Raw genomic sequence first — 22,912 nt, forward strand, 5'->3', positions numbered from 1 at the left:
TTAAAGTTTTTGATATGAAAATAAATTTTTAGGAACAATTTTTAACATTTTTTTCTACTTGGTTTTAAAGGGATCAAGGAATTTCACAATAAAACATGACTGACTTCCTGAAAACAGGAAATCGCACTTTAAAGTTTCACCTTCAATTCACCTGAAACCACTACTTAAAAGTATGTAATAACAAAGCACATGCATCAAAATGGAAAGTGAAATTCTATTAAGAAATAAGATCAGAACAATGAAATATTAATAAGTGTACTTCATTAGCAATGAAAGATTAGGAAGTACACTTCATCTGTCTCCTTTAAAATGGTTGTTCACTCTGGATAAATAGGAACAAGTGTGATGAATCAACCTACCACCATGATTATTCAGACTTCCACTACAGAACTGTTAATATACAGCTAGGCATAGAAGTCACTGTTGTTTGCCTTTTACAGGTCCCCCCAAAAGATCCATCACTCAAGGAGTCATATCAAGACCCCGATGCAAAGGATGCCACTGCTTTGCATGGCATGAACCAGGAAGAACATGTTTCTCTTCTCATACACTAAAACCCTCTGCCCTAGAGGGCAAGTTCTTGAAAACTACTGTCATTCTCAATCCCCCTTGTCCAGTCAAAACACTTCTGAAATCCGAGCACCATGAATAGCTTAGAAGGTGAGGGCAGAAGACAGCAAGATAGCCCTCATGACTCTTATGGTATACGTATGTTCCTGTACCTTAGGATTCCCCTCCACAAAAATTTGCAGGAGTACTACAGCTGCAATCTTTGTTAACACCGTGGGGAAACTGGAAGAAGCTGCTATTTCATTTCTTTACAGCCACATCTTAGAGATTTCATCATTCTAATCCTTAATTAAGAAGTTATGTGTTATGTCAAAAAATTATAGTTTTTATTTTCAAAACACATTCTTTCAACAAACTACCCCATTAGTGATGTGGTTTTCCAATAACATAGAAAATTTAAGGATTAAGCATAAAATTACCCTAAGGCTTCTTTGGAATAGTACTCCATTAGAGTAATAAGACTTTGGAGATTTTTCTCAAGACTGAAAACATGGCCAACAGCTGATCTTCCCACAGGATTAAAAGTAATCAAGTAAAGATTGTGAAGAGTTCCCAAGAGATCTGAATGGTCAGTTTCTTCACTGGCGGTACAACGCTGAAAATGGCTGAACAGTTCTGTAATACACTGCAAAGTTTGTGTTGAGTCCTGTAGCCACAAGGCAAATGCATCATCAATAACACCATCAGACTGGAGACCTTCTTCTTCATCTTGATCATAAAGGTGACACAGAGCTCGGATCAACAAATTTGTTGCTTCATATTCTGACATAAAAAAAAGAAGACCCTTTTGTGACTGTGCAAGAAACTTTAAAACATCTTTTGTGGCTTGCAGCACACCAGGGTGTGCACTTGTTACTGGAATTGACAAAAGCAAGGTAACCAACTCCAAGAAGTGATGACTGTGAAGATACCTGCAGAAGAAGTAATAAAATATATGTTAAGTCAGTATAAAACATTCTTCATTTATTCAATATTCATTAGACAGGAGAGAGGTAAAAAATGTAATGGCAATAATCCTTATCTTCAGCAATATACTGCTTTAACTAAAATAGTACTGTTAAGTAGCAAGTCTTCTATCCCCTAGGCCAAACAAAAGTGAAAGTTCTGTAAGGCTTTTTCCTAGCATTCAAAGGATGTTTAATAAGTAACTGTGACAAGTTTTCTCTTTCCAGAATCAACCATGACTTTAAAATCTGGGACTTCCTTCCAGGCCACTTATCAAATGCTCCTTCCTTTTAACCATGGTCCTACTCGACCCATGGCATATCAGTATATCTGAATTAGTATATCTAGGAAGAATATAGTACATATACCATAAAAAACTTATAGTATATTCAGATTTACTATAGGTAGTATATCTGAATTAGTACCTCTAGGGGAAAAAAACCCTCAAATTATCAATTTTCAGTATTTAATACAATAGACTCTTTTATCAAATCCAAGAACCATTTTTTTAGTACACATAGTTTTAGTAGAAAAAGTCTGAATTTACCTAACACCCCTAAATAGACCCAACTGCTACTGATAGAGTATTTTCACTGTCCTAAAAATACTCTGTGCTCCATCTATTCATCCCTCCCAATCCCTGGTAGTCACTGTCTCCACAGTTTTGCCTTTTCCAGAATGTCATATAGTTGTAATCACATAGCATAAAACTGCCTCTTCAATCAATTTCTGCTTAAACTCAGGCTTCTGTATCATGATAAAAACACCTCCACTAACTTCTTACCACAAAGGTGAACATTATTATGCTCTAAGAGCATCCTTAACCACCTCATGGAACGTTCAGAAAATAGTTAACATGGCAAGCCTCAGAATGTTTATTCTTAGAAAGTCCTGCTTGCAAGGTTGGCCCTTGGCTGGCCTCTGGGGACTTGGATTTTGGGAGGGTTTCCGCCCATCAACTGGTAAGAATACTCACTGCACCTAAACTGTTTATGCAAATAATATGGTTTATGCTGAACACCTGCTTTCCTTTTGGGAGTCTGGAATTCTGATACATGCTAGGTACTGGGTGCCTACATGGTTATCTCCCAATAATAAGCTTGGATGCTGAGATTTCAATGAGCTTCCTCAGTATGCAACATTTCACACGTGTCACAATTTGTTGCTGGGGGACTTAAGCGGGTCCTTTGTGTCTAAATGAGGAAAGGACTCTGGAAGTTTATGACTCGTTTCCCCAGGCTTTGTCCCATGCACCCCTTCTCTTTGCTGATCATGTTTTGTATCCTTTTGATATAATAAATCGTGGTCGTGATTACAACACAGTCCTGTGACTCCATCTAGCAAATCTCGGGGGTTATCTAGAAGACCCCAACATGGGACATTAGAGCCTTGCCATCACTTCAAACTAATCCTTCCAAAATGTAATTATTTCTTTCAAAATTCACTCTCCCTCCTAATTTACCAGTTTCTGTCCATAAAACCACAGTTCCAATAGTTACCTTGGCTAGAAACATCAAAGCTCCTTCTTACTTTCTCTTACTAGGTTCAGTTGCCAAGTCCTAGTAATGCTTTTTCACAAACTCTCAATATTAGCACAATATTTGTCTTCCCATTTTCTGTAAATGCCACTATATCAGGCCAAGTACTTAGCACAACACCTACCACCTACAATCTTCAGACAGGCTTATCTACCTAATAACTCCAATTTCTCTTCCATTGCAATACATCTTGTAACTATAATATAATCTTAGAACACTACTTTGATCATACCAGATCTGCTACTCCAAAATATTTGAGATCTTCCCACATTCTAAAAACAAAATCCCTGGGAATTCCCTGGCAGTCCAGTGGTTAGGACTCAGTGCTCTCACTGCCAGGGGCCCGGGTTTGATCCCTGGTCAGGGAACTAAGATCCCACAATCTAAGCAGTGCAGCCAAAACAAAAACAAAAACAAACAAACAAAAAATCCAAATTCCTTAGTGCACAGCATTCAAAGCCCTTTATTTCCTGCAGTCTGATACCCAAACATACCTCCTCCAATTATGGGGGAAAAACAAGACTTAGTAGGCCATTAATTACTCGTTTTCCCTCACTGACTATTTGAGAGCATCACCCTTATACTCAGTCATCCTCAGTGCATGACTTCAATTCCTACTTTATCAAAAATAGGATCAATGGGCTTCCCTGGTGGCAGAGCGGTTGAGAGTCCGCCTGCCGATGCAGGGGACACGGGTTCGTGCCCTGGTCCAGGAAGATCCCACATGCCGCGGAGTGGCTGGGCCCGTGAGCCGTGGCTGCTGAGCCTGCGCATCCGGAGCCTGTGCTCTGGAGAGGCCACAACAGTGAGAGGCCCTCGTACCGCAAATAAAAAAAAAAAAAAAAAAGGATAAGTGAGAAGTGCCTTGAAAAAAAAAAAAAAAAAAAGGATCAGTGAGAAGTGCCTTGTCTCCTCTACTGTCTCCACACTACAAAGGTATCTGTATTTGTATACATATAAGGTTTCCTTTCTCTTGTTCAAAGCCAAACTCCTACTTTATACTCTTGACCTCATCTCCTACCAGACATTGCTTTAACAATTATCATCTTACACTCCTGTAAGAACTCAAACTAAGGCAAGATCTGATAGTTTCAGCTAAAAACAGGAATGGATAGGTACAGATTTTAGAATGGGCAAGTACTGATTTTCTGTTAATGCACTATGTTCCAAAGCAAGGCAAAAAATAATCACAGAAATAAGGAATAAAATAATAAAAATGCAATTTTTGCATTTAGTTAAAAAATTATTTACAGGCAAAATGCCAAAAAGAAACTCTCAAAAATTAAAACAAAATTTTAAAAATCTACCATGGGTACCTAATAATGGCAAAACTGTACCAATAGATAACTAGAGAGTTAGATGGCAGAAACAAATGGTAATTAAACCTTTAATATATCTTTAACCAGGACTGTAAAATTAATTTAATAAAGTATCAGTTTAATCTACAATGTATTACAGTGATAAGGTACAAAAAGGTTTACACTGAAAAGCTCTCTCCTTCCTGTTCCATCCTCTTTGTACCACCTTCCCAGAAGCCACTCAGTGGTTTCTCATTTATTCTTGCTCACAGACATGCTTATATAAGCACTGTTGTTGATTATTACTATCTTTAACTTAAGTTGCTACTACAACTTTAAGTATTAACTAAATATAGCTCACCCACAGTAACATATTTCTCAGTTCCACTTATTTTAAAATATCAAGTATCCTTGACCTACAGACAGAGTAAAAAAAAAAAAAAGAAACCGACCACATAAAATTGCCTCTAATGACTGGTAAAATATATTTCCCAAAGCCAAAAATGTCTTACCTAAAGAGAACAGGGTATGGATCATCCCTCTCTGGTGGTCCAGTAATACGTGCCATTGTTGGGAAAGACTTAACAGGAGGTTGGATCATTGTATGAGGTGCAGTTTCCATTAAATGAAAAACTTCCTCTAAGAGGTTAATAAGCTTTTCTATTTCCCCTTCACTTATATTTGAGGATTCCAAAAGATCCATATCCATTGAAGCCTCTACCTCATTTTCATATTCTGGGTTTGTTCTCTCAAGTCCAGTATCTGTATCATGATCAGCTTCACTGTGGTTAGGAACAGAAGAAGTCTTCTCTGCTAAATGGTCACCAAGTCTTTTAATCTCTGACAAAATTTCATAGAAATGGCATTTCTGAAGAATAGCTGAACCAGCAGTGACAACCCTCACAGTCTGATCTAAAAGTATGAGCTCCAGCAGTTTTTGATAGCCACTTTTTTCACTCTGCCTACTTCTTAAAAATGCTTCCATTCCTTCTGTCATACTAATGACACTGTCCAAAGCTTTAAATGCATTTAACTTAAGGGAAGATGAGACATGATCAGCAAACAGGAGCTCAAATAATCCACTGATCACTCCTGCTTGTAGCAGTCCCATGACTCCTTGGGCCCCACATTCTGCCAGTGAGGACACTAATTTGGTCCCAGCTTTGAGCTGTCGGACATTTAAGGCAATGGGTTGGCGAAGGGCTACTTGTAAATTTAAAGCTTGCATGGTCCAGTCTATCAACTGGCCAAGGGCGTCTTGTTTTGTGTTTTTCAATTGCAAATAACTTAATCCTTTTATTATTAAACTTGGAATTTCTTCTAAAGCTGTTACCCATTTTGCACCTCTATCTTCTTGATACAAATCCAACAGTTCAGTTAACTTCACTGAGGCTTCTACTGCCCCTGAATTTTCTTTATCTGGACCTTGATCCTTCATTCTACTGATTTCAATTTCAAAAGTAGTCTTGTATGGACAGCTGAAGTATAAGAGTGGTACAAGCTCCCTGTCATATGGATCATACGTCATAGGAGGAACTGAAGCTAAGTCTTCAGCAGTGTATTCAACATCAAAGTTTGGATACTTAAATGTTTCACGTTCCAAGTCAGCAATTCCGTCTTCATCACTGGAAATTTGTTCATAACCATCATCCCCTGAAAATCAGTTTGAATAATATTTAGTTGTTACATCATTGTTGCTTAATGCAGACCAATCTGGTTTGTCAAAAATATCATTTAATAGTGTGGCAAAAAATAAAAATTAATGATTTCCTCAACAAAATTAATTTCTGCCCCAACATCTTATCAACAATTACTAACATTTTATAGTTTCTAATAGAATAATTATGGAGAAACTTCATAAGCGAAGTTTTCTATTATATCTGTTCAGCTTTACAACTAACTCTGCTACAGATCTTTTCTTCACAAAATTAAATTAGAAATGCCTCAAAAAACAAACCAAAAATACCTCTCTCAGGAGGAACGAAATTAAGCTTGCCCTCATAAGAGAGTATTTTTAAGATGGAAAAAATAAATTGATGGGCCAAAATTATTAAATTAACTAAAAATCAGTACCATAAATACCAAGCTACATCAAATATTTCCAGAAAAAACATTCTATGTTCTTTTTATAACATGAGTTTCATATTCCTTCACTTTCACTTCTCTGTATTTACCTGTCACACAGTTTCCCCAGTTCTGTATTGTTTTTAGGGAAAATTTGCTCAGCTTTGCCAAAACAAAGAGTTTTCATATTATGACACATGCAGCTTTTTCCTCTATTTATTAATACAGGACTAGAAGTAATACAGGAGGAGAGATGGAAAACTTGTTGGCTTTACTTTTTAACACTACTATTACCTGGCTGTGGTAAAACAGAGATGTGCAATTACAGCCTAAGAAAGAAAAGGAAATGGTTCCACAGTATTCCTGGAGTAACAGCCCTCTTTTGACATTCTTTAGCTCAAAACAGTTTAGCCATAGCAATACACGCATATTTGAAAAGGAAGGGCCTATAGAGACTTGACTCTGGAATAACCACCAGATGTCTTCTGGTAAAAATCAAATTAACCAGCCTCATTCTCTCACCTTCTCTATTAAAATGTCCTCTGACTAACAAAGCCTGCATGAAATCTAACTACTACTTGCCAGTCAAATACAATAAATCTAAAAAGGATTTTGTGGTAATCTGGAAATGGGGTAAGCTAAAAAGGTTATCACTCAATAACCCAATTATTTATATTTTGTAAAAGGGCCCCTGTGATACTAGAATGGTCCTCTCTCTCACGTAGAATGATGCTCACTCGTACTATCTTATAAAAGAAAAAGGCAGATAATCTATCATTTTACATAAATACTTTAACACTACATTCCATTTACTGGAGAAATTAAGAGCCAATTAGCTTAAATATCTCTTTTTGCTTTCAAAGGAAAAACAAAGCCTAACTAAAGGACTGCATAATGCTGCCATATGTCCCTGTGTAATTGAGATTTTTCCTTCTGAATTTCTAAAAATAATGTAGCATTTTGCCAAAATATCTAGGTGGCAGACATCTTTAGCAATTCCACCCAGCTTAAAACACCACTCCCTTACTCTCAAAACAGATCACCAAATCCCTAATCACCATGTACTTGCTGCATATCCCTGCTTCCCTGGACAAAGCTGATGGTATCAAGGTGCAGCTGATACCATAGCAAGCCAAAGAGAATCTCTCTCCCAGAAAACTGGATCTGGATCTGAGACACAGCCAGGTAGTTTAGACTGGCTGGTTAAAGAGAGGAGATTAAAGATGTGGGGTGAATAGAGATATAACAATTAGTTAACAGAATATAAATTAGAAACACAAAACAGAGAAGAGACAGAAATCCCAGCTCTAATCAAGTCTTAAGGCCCAGCTACAATCTGACTCAGGTTTCTTGAAAGCCATTTATCTCCGCTACAAATTCTTTTGCATTACTAAAAGCTACATCAAGCTAGTTTCTAGCACTTAAAACCAGAAAGTCCTGTAGCTAATTTAACCCACCTTCACCTTCTTCATCTTCTTCACCTTCTTCCTCTTCATCTTCCTCTTCCTCCTCAGGGATACTATCTACTGTATGGCGATCATCCTCATCCTCATCCTCTTCTTCCTCGACATCCACATCATCTTCATCATCTTCTCCCTCTTCTTGTTGTTCCTCTTCTACTTCTCCTTCATCAGAATATTGACCTTCCTGAGGAACAGAATTCCGATCAGGAGAAATGGGCTCAAAGTAATCTTCTCTATGAGGGGCATCCTCTTCCTTGTCACCAGACACTGAAAAATTGAGGTTTAAGGCACAGATTATTTTAACTGTTTAAATAACATGAGGCAGAAGGATTGGATACTGCAACTACTTAATGACATTTTGGTTGATTTAGCTCATAGTTAATAAGTATGCTTTATTAATTATTAATAAATATTAGTAGTATTAAATAAACATACTTTAAACAAAGTATTAAATAAACGTAGCTCATAATTAATGAAGTATGCTACGTTATGTTCTAATATAATAATCCTCTTCTCTTTTAGCTATTAAGTAACTATACAGATTTTTACCTCTTCCAATACCTACTGTTTATTTTTACTGGTGCTGTTCTGTACATACCACTATAGCACATTAACATTTTATTTTCAAAGTAATGTTGCTTCAGCTTCAAATTAATTAACTGATTTTTTTTCTTTTAACAAATTCACTTGCCAACAAAAAAACACAAGAAAACACTGCACAGAATGGGGGCAGAGGATATTCATCAAGATTTGATTACCAGCATCTAATTTTTTTTTCTTTAATCAAAAAGTACTATTAACATTAATCAAGAGGGGGAAAATAGGGCTTCCCTGGTGGCGCAGTGCTTGAGAGTCCGCCTGCCGATGCAGGAGACGCGGGTTCGTGCCCCGTTTCGGGAAGATCCCACATGCCGCGGAGCGGCTGGGCCCGTGAGCCATGGCCACTGAGCCTGCGCGTCCGGAGCCTGTGCTCCGCAAATGGGAGAGGCCACAACAGTGAGAGGCCCGCATAACGCAAGGAAAAAAAAAAAAAAAAAAAAAGAGGGGGAAAATAAACTATCACTGATATATTTCTACCTGGCAATGGCATGGGATCATCCTCATCATCATCAGGTGGAGGGGGTCCTGGTGGAGTTCTTGGTCCCCTTGGCTGTGGTCTTGGAGGGCTTCCATTAAACTGATCTTCTTTCTCCCCATCAGCTAATTTTATTAAAAAAAGAAAAAGAACTTTCAAATGACTAAAGTATAGTGAAATAAATGCATGACAAAAATGCTATTCATCATTTGAGTTTTCATCTTCAGAATTTATTAACTTTTTCCTTCCTGACATGTAACAGAAATTTTGCTAATTAGTTTATAATGGGCAACTTAGAATTTTTGATGTCCCATATACCAAAATATAATGTATGTAACTCTTGTGCATTATCCCAGAAAAATGGAGACTTATTTTCCTGCAGGAAGATGTACATGAATGCTCATAATAGCTTTATTTGCAAAAGTCAAAAACTGGAAACTACCTAAATATCCTTCAGTGATTGAAGTTAAATAAATTATGATACATCCATACTATGTATTACTACTCAGCAACAATAAAGAATGATCTAATACACACAGAAAGTAGATAAACTTCAAAGAAATTATGCTGAATGAAAATAGCCCATCTCAAAAAGATCCCAACTTCATGATTCCATTTTGTAACATTCATGAAATAATATAATTACAGAGACAGAGAATAGATTAGTGATTGCCAAAAGTTAGGGACAGGTGGGATGGGTTTGCCTGTAAAGGCATAGCACCAGGGAATACTGTGATAGTACAATCAAGTCTCTTAATTTTGGTGGTGGTTATGCAAAGCTAGACATGACATAAAATTACACACACACACACACGTATACATGTTTAACTGGTGAAATGTGAACAAGCTCTATAGATTGTAACAAGGCCAATTTTATTTTGATATTGTACTAGAGTTGTAAAAGATGTCAACTAGGGGAATCTGGGGATGAGTACACAGGACTTCCCTATACATTTCTCTGCAACTTCCTATAGATCTATATTTCAAAATAAAAAGTTAAAAACATACACACACATATATATATGTATATGTATATGCAATATATGAGCTTAAGTGTCCATTTTAAAACAAGTCAGCGAGAGTGAAGTCAGACAGAGAAAGACAAATATCATATGATATTGCTTATATGTGGAATCTAAAAAAATGGTACAAATGAACTTATTTACAAAACAGAAATAGAATCACAGATGGAGAAAACAAACTTATGGTTACCAGGGAGGAAAGGGGGTAGGGGATAAACTGGGAGATTGGGATTGACATATGCACACTACTAAATATAAAACAGATAACTTATAAAGACCTACTGTATAGCACAGGGAACACTACTCAATACTCTATAATAGGGAAAAGAATCTAAAAAAGAGTGGATATATGTGCACGTATGACTGATTCACTTTGCTGTATACCTGAAACTAACACAACATTGTAAATAAAAATTATACTCCAATAAAATTTTTTTTAGAAGTCAGTAAATTTTTTATCCACTTGTCTTTTTTTATTTTTTTTATTGAAGCATAGTTGATTTACAATATTGTATCAATTTCTGCTGTACAGCAAAGTGACTCAGTTATACACATATATATTTGTTTTTATATTCTTTTCCATTATGGTTTATCCCATGTTGAATATAGTTCCTTGCGCTATACAGTAGAACCTTGTTGTTTATCCATTCTATATGTAATACTTTGCATCTACTAAGCCCAAACTCCCCATCCACCCCTCATCAACCTTGCCTCCCCCCGGCAACCACAAATCTGTCCTCTATGTCTGTGAGTCTGCTTCTGCTTTGTAGATAGGTTCATTTGTGCCATATTTTGATTCCACATATGAGTGATATCACAACGGTATTTGTCTTTCTCTTTCTGACAAGTCAATATATTTAACAAAATTTTAGAGTAACTACTTACCTATGTCAGATGCTGTGATAAGGCTACAGACAATAGGAAAGATCAATGAAACTACAAGCTTAGAAAAGATAAAATTAACAAACCTTTAGCTAGACTCACCGAGAAAAAAAGAGGACTCAAAATCAGAAATGAAAGAGGAGATACTACAACTGATACCACCAAAATACAAAGGATCACACCAAGCTACTATGAACAATTATACACCAACATATTGGACAACCTAGAAGAAATGGATACAGCCCTAGAAACATACAACCTACCAAGACTGAATCATGATTAAATAGACTATCTGAACAGACCAATTACTGTAAGGAGATTGAATCAGTAATCAAAAACCTCCCAAAAACAAAAGTCCAGGACAATACGTCTTTACTGGTGAATTCTACCAAATATTCCAAGAAGAATTAATACCAGTCCTTCTCAAAGTCTTCCAAACTCGTTTATAAGGCCAGCATTACCCTAATACCAAAACTAGACAAGGATGCCTCAAGAAAAGAAAGTTACAGGCCAATATCTCTGATGAACGTACATGCAAAAATCCTCAACAAAATATTAGCAAGCCGAAGTCTATAATACATTAAAAGGATCATACATCATGATCAAGTGGGATTTATTCCAGGGATGCAAGGGTGGTTCTGCATCTGCACATTAGTCAATGTGATACATCAACAAAATGAAGGCTAAAAATCATATGATCATCTCAACAGATACAGTAAAATCATTTTTCAAAATTCAAATTCATTTATGATAAACACTCTCAACAAAACAGGTATAGAGGGAATGTACCACACCATAACAGGCCATATGTGACAAGCCCATAGCTTTAACATCATTCTCAATGGTAAAAAGCTTTTCCTCTAAGATCAAGAACAGAACAAGGATACCCACCTCTTGCCACTTTTATTCAACATAGTGTTGGAAGTCCTAGCCAGTGCAGTTAGGCAAGAAAAAGAAATAAAAGGCATCCAAATTGGAAAGGAAGAAGTAAAACTGTCACTCTTTGCAGATAACCTGATACAGGTATACCCTGCTTTTTGGAAGTTCATTTTATGCCACTTCACTTTTACAAAAGACCTATCTTAGTACATGTTTTCAATAACCAAAAGAAATCCAAAGTGGATTTTCACTTCTACAAAAAAATGTGAAAAGAGAAAATAAGTGTTAAGCATTTGTTTTGCACTGAGCTGTTACAGAGGCAACATAACCCCAAAGAGTGAGAGTGGCACTGCCAAGCTCCTTCCCTGGCAACTACACTCAGCACCTCAGCATTTAGCCACCATAGCTTTGAACTATTTCTGTGAGCATCTGGGCTTTACCTCAATTTATTTTGTGCGTCCATTAGTAAGATGTGTCCTAAGGTAATTGTTTCTTCGTTTTATACCATTTTGGTGCATGAAAGGTTTCATAGGAACACTCTATTTCAGACAGCAGGGGAAACCTGTATAATATAAAGAAAACCCTAAAGACTCCATTAAAAACCTATTAGAGGGACTTCCCTGGTGGTCCAGTGGTAAGGAATCCACCTTCTAACGCAGGGGACGTGGGTTTGATTCCCTGGTTGGTGAACAAAGATCCCACATGCCACGGGGCAACTAAGCCCACACACAACTACTGAGCCCATGCACCTCAACTAGAGAGCCACGTGCTGCAAACTACAGAACCCACGTGCTCTGGAGCCCACGCACCACAACCAGAGAGAGAAAACCCGCCTGCCACAACTAGAGAGAAGCCCATGCACTGCAACAAAGAGCCCACATGCTGCAACGAAAGATCCCTCATGCTGCAATGAAGATCCCGCATGCCAAAACAAAGACCCGATGCAGCCAAAAATAAAAATAGATAAAAATTTTTTTTAAACCTATTAGAACTAATAAACAAATACAGTAAATCTGTAGGACACAAGATCAATACCCAAAAATAGGTTGCGTTTCTATACACTAATAATGAACTACGAGAAAGAGAAATTAAGAAAATCCCATTTACAATTGTATCCAAAAGTATAAAACACTTAGGAATAAATTTAAACAAGGACATGAAATACATGTATGTTGAAAACTACAAGACATTGATGAAAGAGACTGAAGGAGACACAAATAAATGAAAAGATATTCTGTGCCCATGGACTGGAAAAATTAATACTGTTAAAATGTCCATACTAGGGGGAATTCCCTGGCGGTCCAGTGGTTAGAATTCCACACTTCCACTGCAGGGGGCCCAGGTTCAATCCCTGGTCAGGGAACCAAGATCCTGCAAGCCACACAGCATGGCCAAAAAAAAAGAAAGTCCATACTCCCCTAAGCAATATACAAATTCAATGCAATCCCTACCAAAATTCCAATGGCATTTTTCACAGAAATAGAACAACAATCCTAAAACTTGTATAGAACCATCAAAGACCCCAAAGAGCCAAAGCAATCTTGAGAAGGAAGAATAAAGCTGGAGGTATCACACAACATTACAAACAACGTTACAGAGCAATAGTACTTTAAACAGTATGGTATTGGCATAAAAAGAGACACAAAGGTCAATGGAACAGAACAGAGAGGCCAGAAATAAATCTATGCATATATGGTCAATTAATTTACCTGTGCTTAGCAGGTACGATATAAGAAAAAAGATTAAACTACAGTGTGTGACCACCATCAGAGCAAAGATCTCACACCACACTATTATATAAGGATTTAAGAGAAACAATGGTCATTTTATTTGTGCTCATAAAATGCTAATTGTAAAGCAAAATATTTTTCCCTATGACCTCAATTATAATTTCAAAATTCATTCCCAAATCTCCTTAGCTCAACAGCTTATGAGTAATACTAGAGTGAGGAAAAGAGACCCTGGGAAACATGAGTCCAGCTGTCTGCTCTATAAAATGAAAGTCACTAAAGTTCATTAGAGGTTTTTTGTTTGTTTTTTCATAAAGTTGCTTGTGCTTTATTTTTATTCTTTTAATATTTATTTATTTATTTGGGCTGCACCAGGTCTTAGCTGCAGTACGTGGACTCTTAGCTGTGGCATGCAGACTCTCAGTTGCAGCACATGAACCCTTAGTTGCGGCATGCATGAGGGATCAGTTTCCCGACCAGGGATTGAACCCAGGCCCCCTGCATAGGAGCGCAGAGTCCTACCCCTGAACCACCAGGGAAGTCCCTGTTTGTTTTATTTTTTTTCGCCCCGCCATGAGGCACGTGGGATCTTAGTTCACTGACCAGGGATTGAACCCACACCCCCTGCATTGGAAGAGGGGAGTCTTAACCACTGGACCGCCAGGGAAGTCCCTAGAGTTTTTATTTTTCTTGTCTTGAGTTAATAAGCAAAAGGTTCTCAAAAGCAGGAAAATCTGCCTTAACTAAGATTTAGACATCTAAGGAAATTTGAAATGCAGTCCTGATAAAACAAATGCCATTAACACGAGTATTCCAAAAACACATACCATATTTACTGCCTATTCCTCAATTCTTTGAAAGACAATTTTCATAGTAAACCATGAATACCATGGATTATATTATCATATACATATTTTAAATGAAAAAAAAAAAACAAACCTTGGGTCAATTAAAAAAGCATTCTTGCAAAGTAGTGGAAGAAAATAAAATGCAACCACTTCAACATAAAAAACACTCTTATAGGAAAGAATGGGAGACTGACAGATAACTTGTCAAACCTTAAACAAGGTTCAAAAAGTAGAAGAGTTCTTTGAGTTACCTTTTCCTACTATAATGAACATAAGTGTCACTGATAAAAGCAAATTTAAAATTCTCACCATGGGGACATCCCTGGTGGCGCAGTGGTTAAGAGTCCACCTGCCGGGCTTCCCTGGTGGTGCAGTGGTTGAGAGTCCGCCTGCCGATGCAGGGGACACGGGTTCGCACTCCGGTCTGGGAAGATCCCACATGACACGGAGCGGCTGGGCCCGTGAGCCATGGCCGCTGAGCCTGCGCGTCCAGAGCCTGTGCTCCGCAACGGGAGAGGCCACAACAGTGAGAGGCCCGTGTACCGCAAAAAAAAAAAAAAAAAAAAAAGACTCCCCCTGCCAAGGCAGGGGACATGGGTTCGATCCCCAGTCCTGGAAGATCCCACATACCGTGGAGCACCTAAGCCCATGAGCCACAACTACTGAAACCCACGTGCCTTAGAGCCCATGCACCACAACTACTGGGCCCATGAACCACAACTACTGAAGCCCATGCACCTAGAGCCCGTGCTCTGCAACAAGAGAAGCCATCGCAATGAGAAGCCCACACACTGCAACGAACTGCTCGCCACAACTAAGGAAAGCCTGTGCACAGCAATGAAGACCCAAAACAGCCAAAAGTAAATAATAAAATAAAATAAAATTAAATTAAATTCTCACCATGTTTTGGATTCCTTTTCAAACTTGGCTGTGGCTGGGGAGGTGGTGGAGGTGGAGGTGGAGGTGGTGGAGAGTCTCTGTCATGACTTATGACTCTATCCACTGATCCATATATTGCCAGTGTCAGACAGTTGTACCAGCCTCTTAGCACCAAACCATCAGTATTCACCTGATTAGGGGGGAGGGGGAGGGGGAGGGGAAGAGATATCTTTCAAATGAATGTTTTACTATGTCAGAAGTAAACAGGTATCAAATTACTTTGTGGTTCAACTAAAGTATAAAAGTATGCTGAAAATGCAAAGGTCAATATTGGTGGAAATTCACCCAGAGGCACACCTTTTGCATGGCCCTCCAGAGTTACCATACCTAAAACTGTCTCAGGACTACATCTCCCCAGTTCTATACTTTAGGCCAATCCTATTCAAAAAGCATAACCAGATTCCCAACCAAGAGAAGAGAAATGAGAAGGAAATTAAGGGGGAGCTGCTGCCAATTCATAAATTAAACCCAAATAGTTACAGGGGTCATGGAGATACACAAGAGTACAAATTGTGCCCAGTCTCAAGAATTATAAAGCCTATAAAATTATACAGCATTCTTTTTACATGACATGCAGGTATATTCTATGTATCTATATTGTACTTAAAAAGTAAGGGTAACCAGAGGCATTAAACAAATTGTTTTTGCAAAGAAACTTTATCCTAAAAAGATCAAAGACTTTATCAATGCCATTAACCCTCAATATTTCCTTACAAAATAACTTTATGTTTTTCAGAGCTTATCTATTAATCACTCTATCTTCACAACAACTATGGGAGGTAATGAGAGCAAATATTATCAACAAATAAGAAAATGAGACTGTCAGTAGAAAAATCTGGCTAGAAACCAAAGCCCCTGACTTCTGAGTTCTCCTCCCACTCTACAGTGTTGGGTAAAGATGAAATAATAAGTGGTAATGGAACCCTAGAGGAAGGGTTCTAGAGGAAGAAAAAAATTATTATTCTCCTTGCTAACTCTAGCAAAGGGAAATCAGGGACCGGAAGAAAGGCTCAAAGACTATGCCCACGGATTAACAGACTCTAAACAGAAATACCACTGGAAGGAAGATAAATAGATAAAGAATACAATTTTTAGTCTAAACAAGGTGCAGAGGATTAAATACCCATCCCCCACCAAAAACAAACAGCAGGCTGAGTAGTCCCATATTAGATCACCATTATTTTTGGATTTCGGCTCTTCCATGATTCAGATCTTTTAGATGCTTTCAGAATGGCATTTGGTATCAAGAAAAAGACACTTTTGATACACAAGGAAGAAGTATGAAATATGAATTTTTAAAGAAAACTTAATTAAGGTACAATGGTGTTTAATAATAATTTACCTGCCTGTCATCTTCTGAATTTGCCCACCTAAATGAAAAGAAGGAAGAGCACAGATGCTGGCTTCTTCCTGACGCAAGTATAAAATTAGAATAAAGAGCTATATGGGTAGATAATAGCATTACAATGTCTTTGCTCCATTTTAAAATAGCTTCTGGAATATAAGAGGAATCACACAAGAAATGATGATATTCTGCAGAACTAGAACCAAGTAAGTTGACATTCTGCATCACTGGTTTATCTGGATCAAAAACTCTGAATGGAGGTGAGAACAACAGTAGTAACAAGTTGAAAACTGACTTCTACAATTACCTTTGAGTTGGGTCTAAAGATGATGGAGGTATTCTCATCATATTCCAGGCTGCCAAAAGAGTAGGAATAAATATATAGGCTCAAACACTGAACATCACAGTTCATGAACAAGTTTTTCTAGATTCATATATTTCAATCAAATGCTAGATTTGTGTTTTAATGAACTACAAAGTTTGGGTTTAATTTACTCTCCACAAAATGATATCAAGAAAAAGTATAAAACAAACCCCCCAGAGATTCTGGTTCAATTGCTTTGAGGTGTGTGTGAGAATCAATGTTTGTTTAAAAGCACCCCAGGTAATTCTAATGTACAGCCAGAGGAGAGATCCACAGCATTATAGTCTTCAAAAAAAAAATGTATACCGGGACCAAAATTTTTAAAAAGCACCTATTTTTATCAGGTACTGACATAAGAATAACATTCTATAATATTAAAAATTAGCTGCTTCAGATTACCTAGGTTCCCTTCATTTTAAAAAGAGGTTAAATTACGAATATAATTTAATAATAAATGAGTGGAGAATCAATAAAAGAATAAGTAAAATATAGAAAACTTAATTCCTGACAGGGACAGAAAATTTTCCATTTTTAAGCTGCCTTTAAAAAATTGTTATTTTATAAATGAATTTTTATAAATGAGTAAACCCATCTAACGGTTAATTAATTTGCAGACATCAAAACAACTAGTGTTAGTCATACCTAGCATGTATTATATAATTCAAAATAGGAGTAACTGTAACAAAATTCTCATTTTACAAAAATGTGACTATGGAATTTTAAATTATGTAGTAGTGTGACGTAAAAGACATAGACAAAATTTCAATGTGTTTATATAGGTTTTTTTAAGAATCAGAAAGTAATCTTTTCCAAATTAGAAGGTTATTATCAAATCATGTGATATGTATAATGCATACACCAATAAAAAGCAAACAAAAGATGGTTAATGTTTCACACATTTAAAATTTTATTTTATAAATAAACTCAACATGTTCTTAGGAGCTTGACATTTCCTTAATATTGTCAATTGAGAAAATTAAACCCTGAGCTCTTGGGTCTACCACCATACATAGCCTTTTCTTCTATCTAAAGAATAAAAAGGTTTTGCTTACTAACTTATGAGTTGCTGGTGAAATTACCTAGTAAGTACATACCTTCCCAACCTATCGAAAACTGGGGCACTTGGTTTGCTTACATTGTTAAAGAATAAGTCTAATTGAAATGTGTGCGGTGATGTCTCCCTGTGAATGAAACAAAGTTGAAAGGTCAGCCTTTACAATAATCAGTTCCTAAATTAAAACAAAAAACAAAGTAAGTACAAATTTAAGAGCAATTCTAGAATTAAGATAAATTATTCCTAATATGTAAATAACAAAAACACGGAGCTAACTGCAATATTTCCTGTAATTTTATTCACATCCAATTCTCAAGAAGTCAACTATTCACTTTGAGTACTACTGAAAAATTTTTAGCCTTCAAATATCTTTTGCCTGCTACTTGGACCATTTTAAAACACACAGATATTTAAATTTTTTAATGTATTTTAATGGCAAATGCTAATTAATCATGATATCTAGTTTTATAATTCCTTATATCATTATTCTATTAGCAAAAAGAATCAGGAGTTAACTAACTTTAAGTTGTAAATAATAATTACCATTTAATTTCAATTTAACCCACATTCATACAGGACTGTAATAATAATTTGAGCATCAGAGCCCTAAATTGTGTCTTAAAGCCCAGACTGAAATTTGTATAGCACTAATTTACATAAATATTTTGATTTTTCTACAGACTTCTATAATCAAGATTAAAGTCTATTTAATTTGCACTAGAATGAAACCCTGCTACACCCTTGCTGAAATTCCTTAGGCTCAACTAAAATCTTGATTTTTAAACAATGCATGCTTTGTTGTTTATTTACAAAAAATCCATATGGTAAAAAGTGTAGTGCCCAGGGTACTCTGAAAGAGATTCCTTTATGTATTTCTGGTAGAAGTACAAACAGGTACAATCATTCTGAAAGACAATATGGCAATAAAATTCAGGAGACTGAGAAAATGTTCACACCATTTGATCCAGAAATACTTTTCTCTACAAAGTGTTTCTATGGAAACACTAATATACAAAGACTTTTTTCAAGAGGAGGTGCATTATACTAATAATTTGAAAACTAAAAACCATCTAATGGTCTCCACTTTAAGAACTAGCCAAATAAATAAGAGTACATTGATTTGTTAGATTATGCAGTCATTAGAAATCATATTTTCAAATAAATTTAAATGATGTGAAGTACTCCTGACATAATGTTAAATGAAATAAAGGAATACACAGAGTAGCACGCAGTGGGATCAGAGCAGCATCATACATTTTATCTTACCCAAATTCAACTATATGTGCTCAACAACTCTATCTAGTTTCTCTCTCCTAGCCTTCCTCTTCAAACCAGACCCTGGCCTCCAATATCTCAAGGAAAGGAAGAAGGACTGAAATGCAAATTCTTTCCTCTGGAGGCACCAAAAACTCAGGTCCTGGTCACCGAAAAGCGATTTAAAGAATCAATGGTAATTTGACTCCACTAGAATTTCATCTTAAAACTTGTTGACTCTAAAACCTAACCTCACATAAGATACCACATTTACAAAAAACAAAAAACAATATATATATAAACGCACACATATAAATTTAAAAACACATGGCCTCAAATGTTAAGATTCTCTCAGAATGGAGGGATAACAGGGGTTTTAATTTTACCTGACACAGTTCTGAATTTCATAATGAGAAAAAATACTATCATAAAGTGTGCTGCACAAATATATCATCTCTAACATTACTTTTAACCTTGAGATTTCAGGCTTCCCAACATCTTACATATTTGTATTACTGAATCAATACTTTATTTTACTGTTCTATAACATACTGTGCATAAAGTTGTTTCTGATAATAATTTCATATTTGGAACTATTAAAACACAAACAGCCATTCACACCCAGCTAAGAAAAAGGAGATAAGAAGAAGGGAAATGTAACAAATACTCTTACCCACTGCAGCTAATGGCAGAGATTCATATTGCCTACTGTGGTAGCCAGCCTCCAAAATGGCCCCCAAAGACCCCTGCTTCCTATGTAGTTCCCTCCCACACTGTACCAGTAGAATATGTAATCAACAGAATATAGTAAAAGCAGTATACTGAAGTATGTCACAGTATGCCATTTCTGATATTAAGTTATAAAATACAGCGACTGTGGCTTCCTTCTTGGGCATGCTCTCTCACTTTCATTCTTGGATCACTCACCCTGCAAAAATACATGCTGTGACATAAGCAACCCACAGAAAGGATCTCCTGGCAAAGAACTGAAGACCTGCCAACAGTCATGTGAACAGGCTTCTAAAATTCCCCAGCCGCAGTCAAATCTTCTGAGACTGCAACCCAAAGCCTATATCTTAGTTATAACCTTATGAGGGAACTTGAGCCAATCAAGCAGCTCCCAGGCTCCTGACCCTCAGAAATAGTAGGGGATTAGGTTGCTAAATTTGCTACAGTTTGTTATACAGCAACAGATAACTAATAGACCTTTCTTGACCAAAAGCAGTACAATTAGAGAAGACTGCTGGATACACTATCATTACTCCATCTTTCTCATTCTACACACATAGGAAGAGTAGAAAGAAATACAGGAAAACACATGGCAAAAAAGATATGAAGTCAATTACAATGATTTGTCATTATAAATACTAATCATTCTTACTGTTTTGTTTTGTATTTGTTTTACCTTTGAATGACCTGAAAACATTTGAAGATTTTTATATCTACCTCTAGGAATAACCAACTACTTTTCACAATTATGAAGAAATGAGCCCTTAACTTTGAATCTGCACCATTAACAGTCACCCCTGAAGCTGGCTTAACTCTTTCAGGTAATAGAAACTGAGCTATCACAGCATGGACATAACAAAATGTGGCACTGATACATAAGAGTAACGCCTAGGCTATAAGCTAAAAACCCACAGATATATTTACTATACATATTCATGTTTCTATAACCAAAATTTAGCTTTCATCTCCAGTTCATGTAATTAAAATCAGAAGATGATTATTCATGTTACAACAAAGATCAAATTCCTCTGTTTTATGTCAGTTGTTAAAATTATCAACAACTCCACAACAGGGAATTCCCTGGAGGTCCAGTGGTTAGGACTTGGTGCTTTCTCTGCCATGGCCCAGGTTCAATCCTGGGAACTAAGATCCCACAAGCCGCACTGCATGGCCAAAAAATAAAAATTAAAAAAAGATTAAAAAAAAACAAAAACAAAACTCTGCATCAGGAACCATGTCTTACATTTGGTTTATTTCACAAAGAGCCTAAGAAAGAGAAATGATGCTCAAATAACTACTTGCTCAGTACAACTAATGGTAATGTGAAGCTACATATTTATAAAAAGACACATGTATCAGGCTAAGGAGATCACCAATAAGTCACGAAAACTGATACTATAAAATAATATAATAAAAAATGTAGCAACATAATAAAAGATATATTTCTAAATATTCAGACTCATTCTTACTTATTTTCTAGAAAAAAGTCACGTTAAAAATACTTCATCTACTATACTGTGCCACCCTAGAATCGTCTGGAAAATATAAACCTATTTCCACCAATTAAAAAAAAAGAAATGAAGAAAGAAAAACTTAATCTAGTACTCAGGTCAAATAATGACTCTTCAAGTTTATAATAATATATAGATTATAGAGAAAACCTAGAGTGAATTACAATGCAACATAATATAACCATAACTGAATAAAGTTTTAGGTTTTTGTTTTTTACTTACAAAATATTACCTTAAATTTTTGCATTTAAGAGTATGTTTCTAGATCAACTTTAGTCAAAAGTACTTTTAAAAAAGAAAACTGACTTACCCATATGCTCTACTGTCAGGCAAGCTGCTATGGGCTCTTACTCCTGGGGGTATGACTCGGACTTCATTGATATAAACCACACATGGAAAACGAACCACGTCTATATGAGAACTTTGCTTTAAGAAAAGGGAGGAGAGGAATATACTGTAAGCAAAACACTTTGCCTATTTAAAATTTATTCACTTCAATTTGTTTCATTCAGAATGCCACAAATAATTTTAAAATAAACACCACATCATTAAAACAGTGCTATTACATTATTTATAATGGTATTCAAACCACTCTTAAAAACAGCTGATGATAAAATGTATCTAGTTAAACCTCTCCATTTGTATAACAACATTTCCTGCATCTGCTTCCCTGCTGATGTTTTGCTTAAGCCAATAGAAACCTACAATCCTTTACTGGAAACCTCTGGAGCCAGACACCATTCAGAATCCTGACTTTTGGAATTCCTTGGCGGCCCAATGATTAGTACTTCACGCTTCCACTGCAGGGGGCACAGGCTTGATCCCTGGTCAGGGCACTAAGATCCCGCACACCAGGCAGTGCCGGCCAAAGACAAAACAGAATCCTGACTTTTTAGATTTTTAGAAAGCAAATGATACAAACACTACATATTACTTAACACCCCCAGTGGCTTCTGGAGCAGTACCTTGTAACCAAAACATTAATACTTCTGCAGCAACATGTATAAACAGTTACACTAAATAAAGATTATAACTAGCATCATATCAGTTCAAATCAGAGCACGTGGCCAGATGTATCTAGGGCAGATTTTTCTGCCATTTTTGAATTTCTGATAGATGAGAGATTGTGAATCTCTATTTAAATTAGCTTAATTTACCAAACTTACATACTAATATCAAGAGATACAGGGAAGCCACTTAGGCACCAAACAGTTAAGGTAAACCCTCTCAAATTTAAAAAAGGAAAAAAAATCCACAAACTAAGAATTTATTATAATAACATAAATGGATAGCATAAATTTAGTGTACATTTATTTCTATGTATCATTTGACACAAGATCAGACAAACGCAGCTCTTGAGATCAATAATTTAACTTCTTTTTTTTTTTTTTTTTTTTTTTTT

At 36.3% G+C, this 22,912-nt stretch overlaps 1 protein-coding gene across 1 annotated transcript in view; it reads right to left on the reverse strand.

Moving 5' to 3' along the window:
• VIRMA (vir like m6A methyltransferase associated) overlaps nt 1-22,912 on the reverse strand; it is a 63,934-nt gene that overhangs the window by 33,926 nt on the left and 7,096 nt on the right. Inside the window, exons 2-9 of the mRNA XM_007453245.1 lie at nt 21,821-21,936; nt 18,057-18,143; nt 16,906-16,954; nt 15,215-15,383; nt 8,956-9,078; nt 7,873-8,145; nt 4,864-6,004; nt 990-1,481 (exon numbers count right to left, since the gene is read on the reverse strand). Coding sequence (XP_007453307.1) covers nt 990-1,481; nt 4,864-6,004; nt 7,873-8,145; nt 8,956-9,078; nt 15,215-15,383; nt 16,906-16,954; nt 18,057-18,143; nt 21,821-21,936 — 2,450 coding nt within the window. The remainder of the gene's footprint in view (nt 1-989; nt 1,482-4,863; nt 6,005-7,872; nt 8,146-8,955; nt 9,079-15,214; nt 15,384-16,905; nt 16,955-18,056; nt 18,144-21,820; nt 21,937-22,912) is intronic.

The sequence above is a fragment of the Lipotes vexillifer genome, unplaced genomic scaffold (assembly GCF_000442215.2).
Source record: "Lipotes vexillifer unplaced genomic scaffold, Lipotes_vexillifer_v1.1 scaffold1038, whole genome shotgun sequence".
Lineage (NCBI taxonomy): Eukaryota > Metazoa > Chordata > Mammalia > Artiodactyla > Lipotidae > Lipotes > Lipotes vexillifer.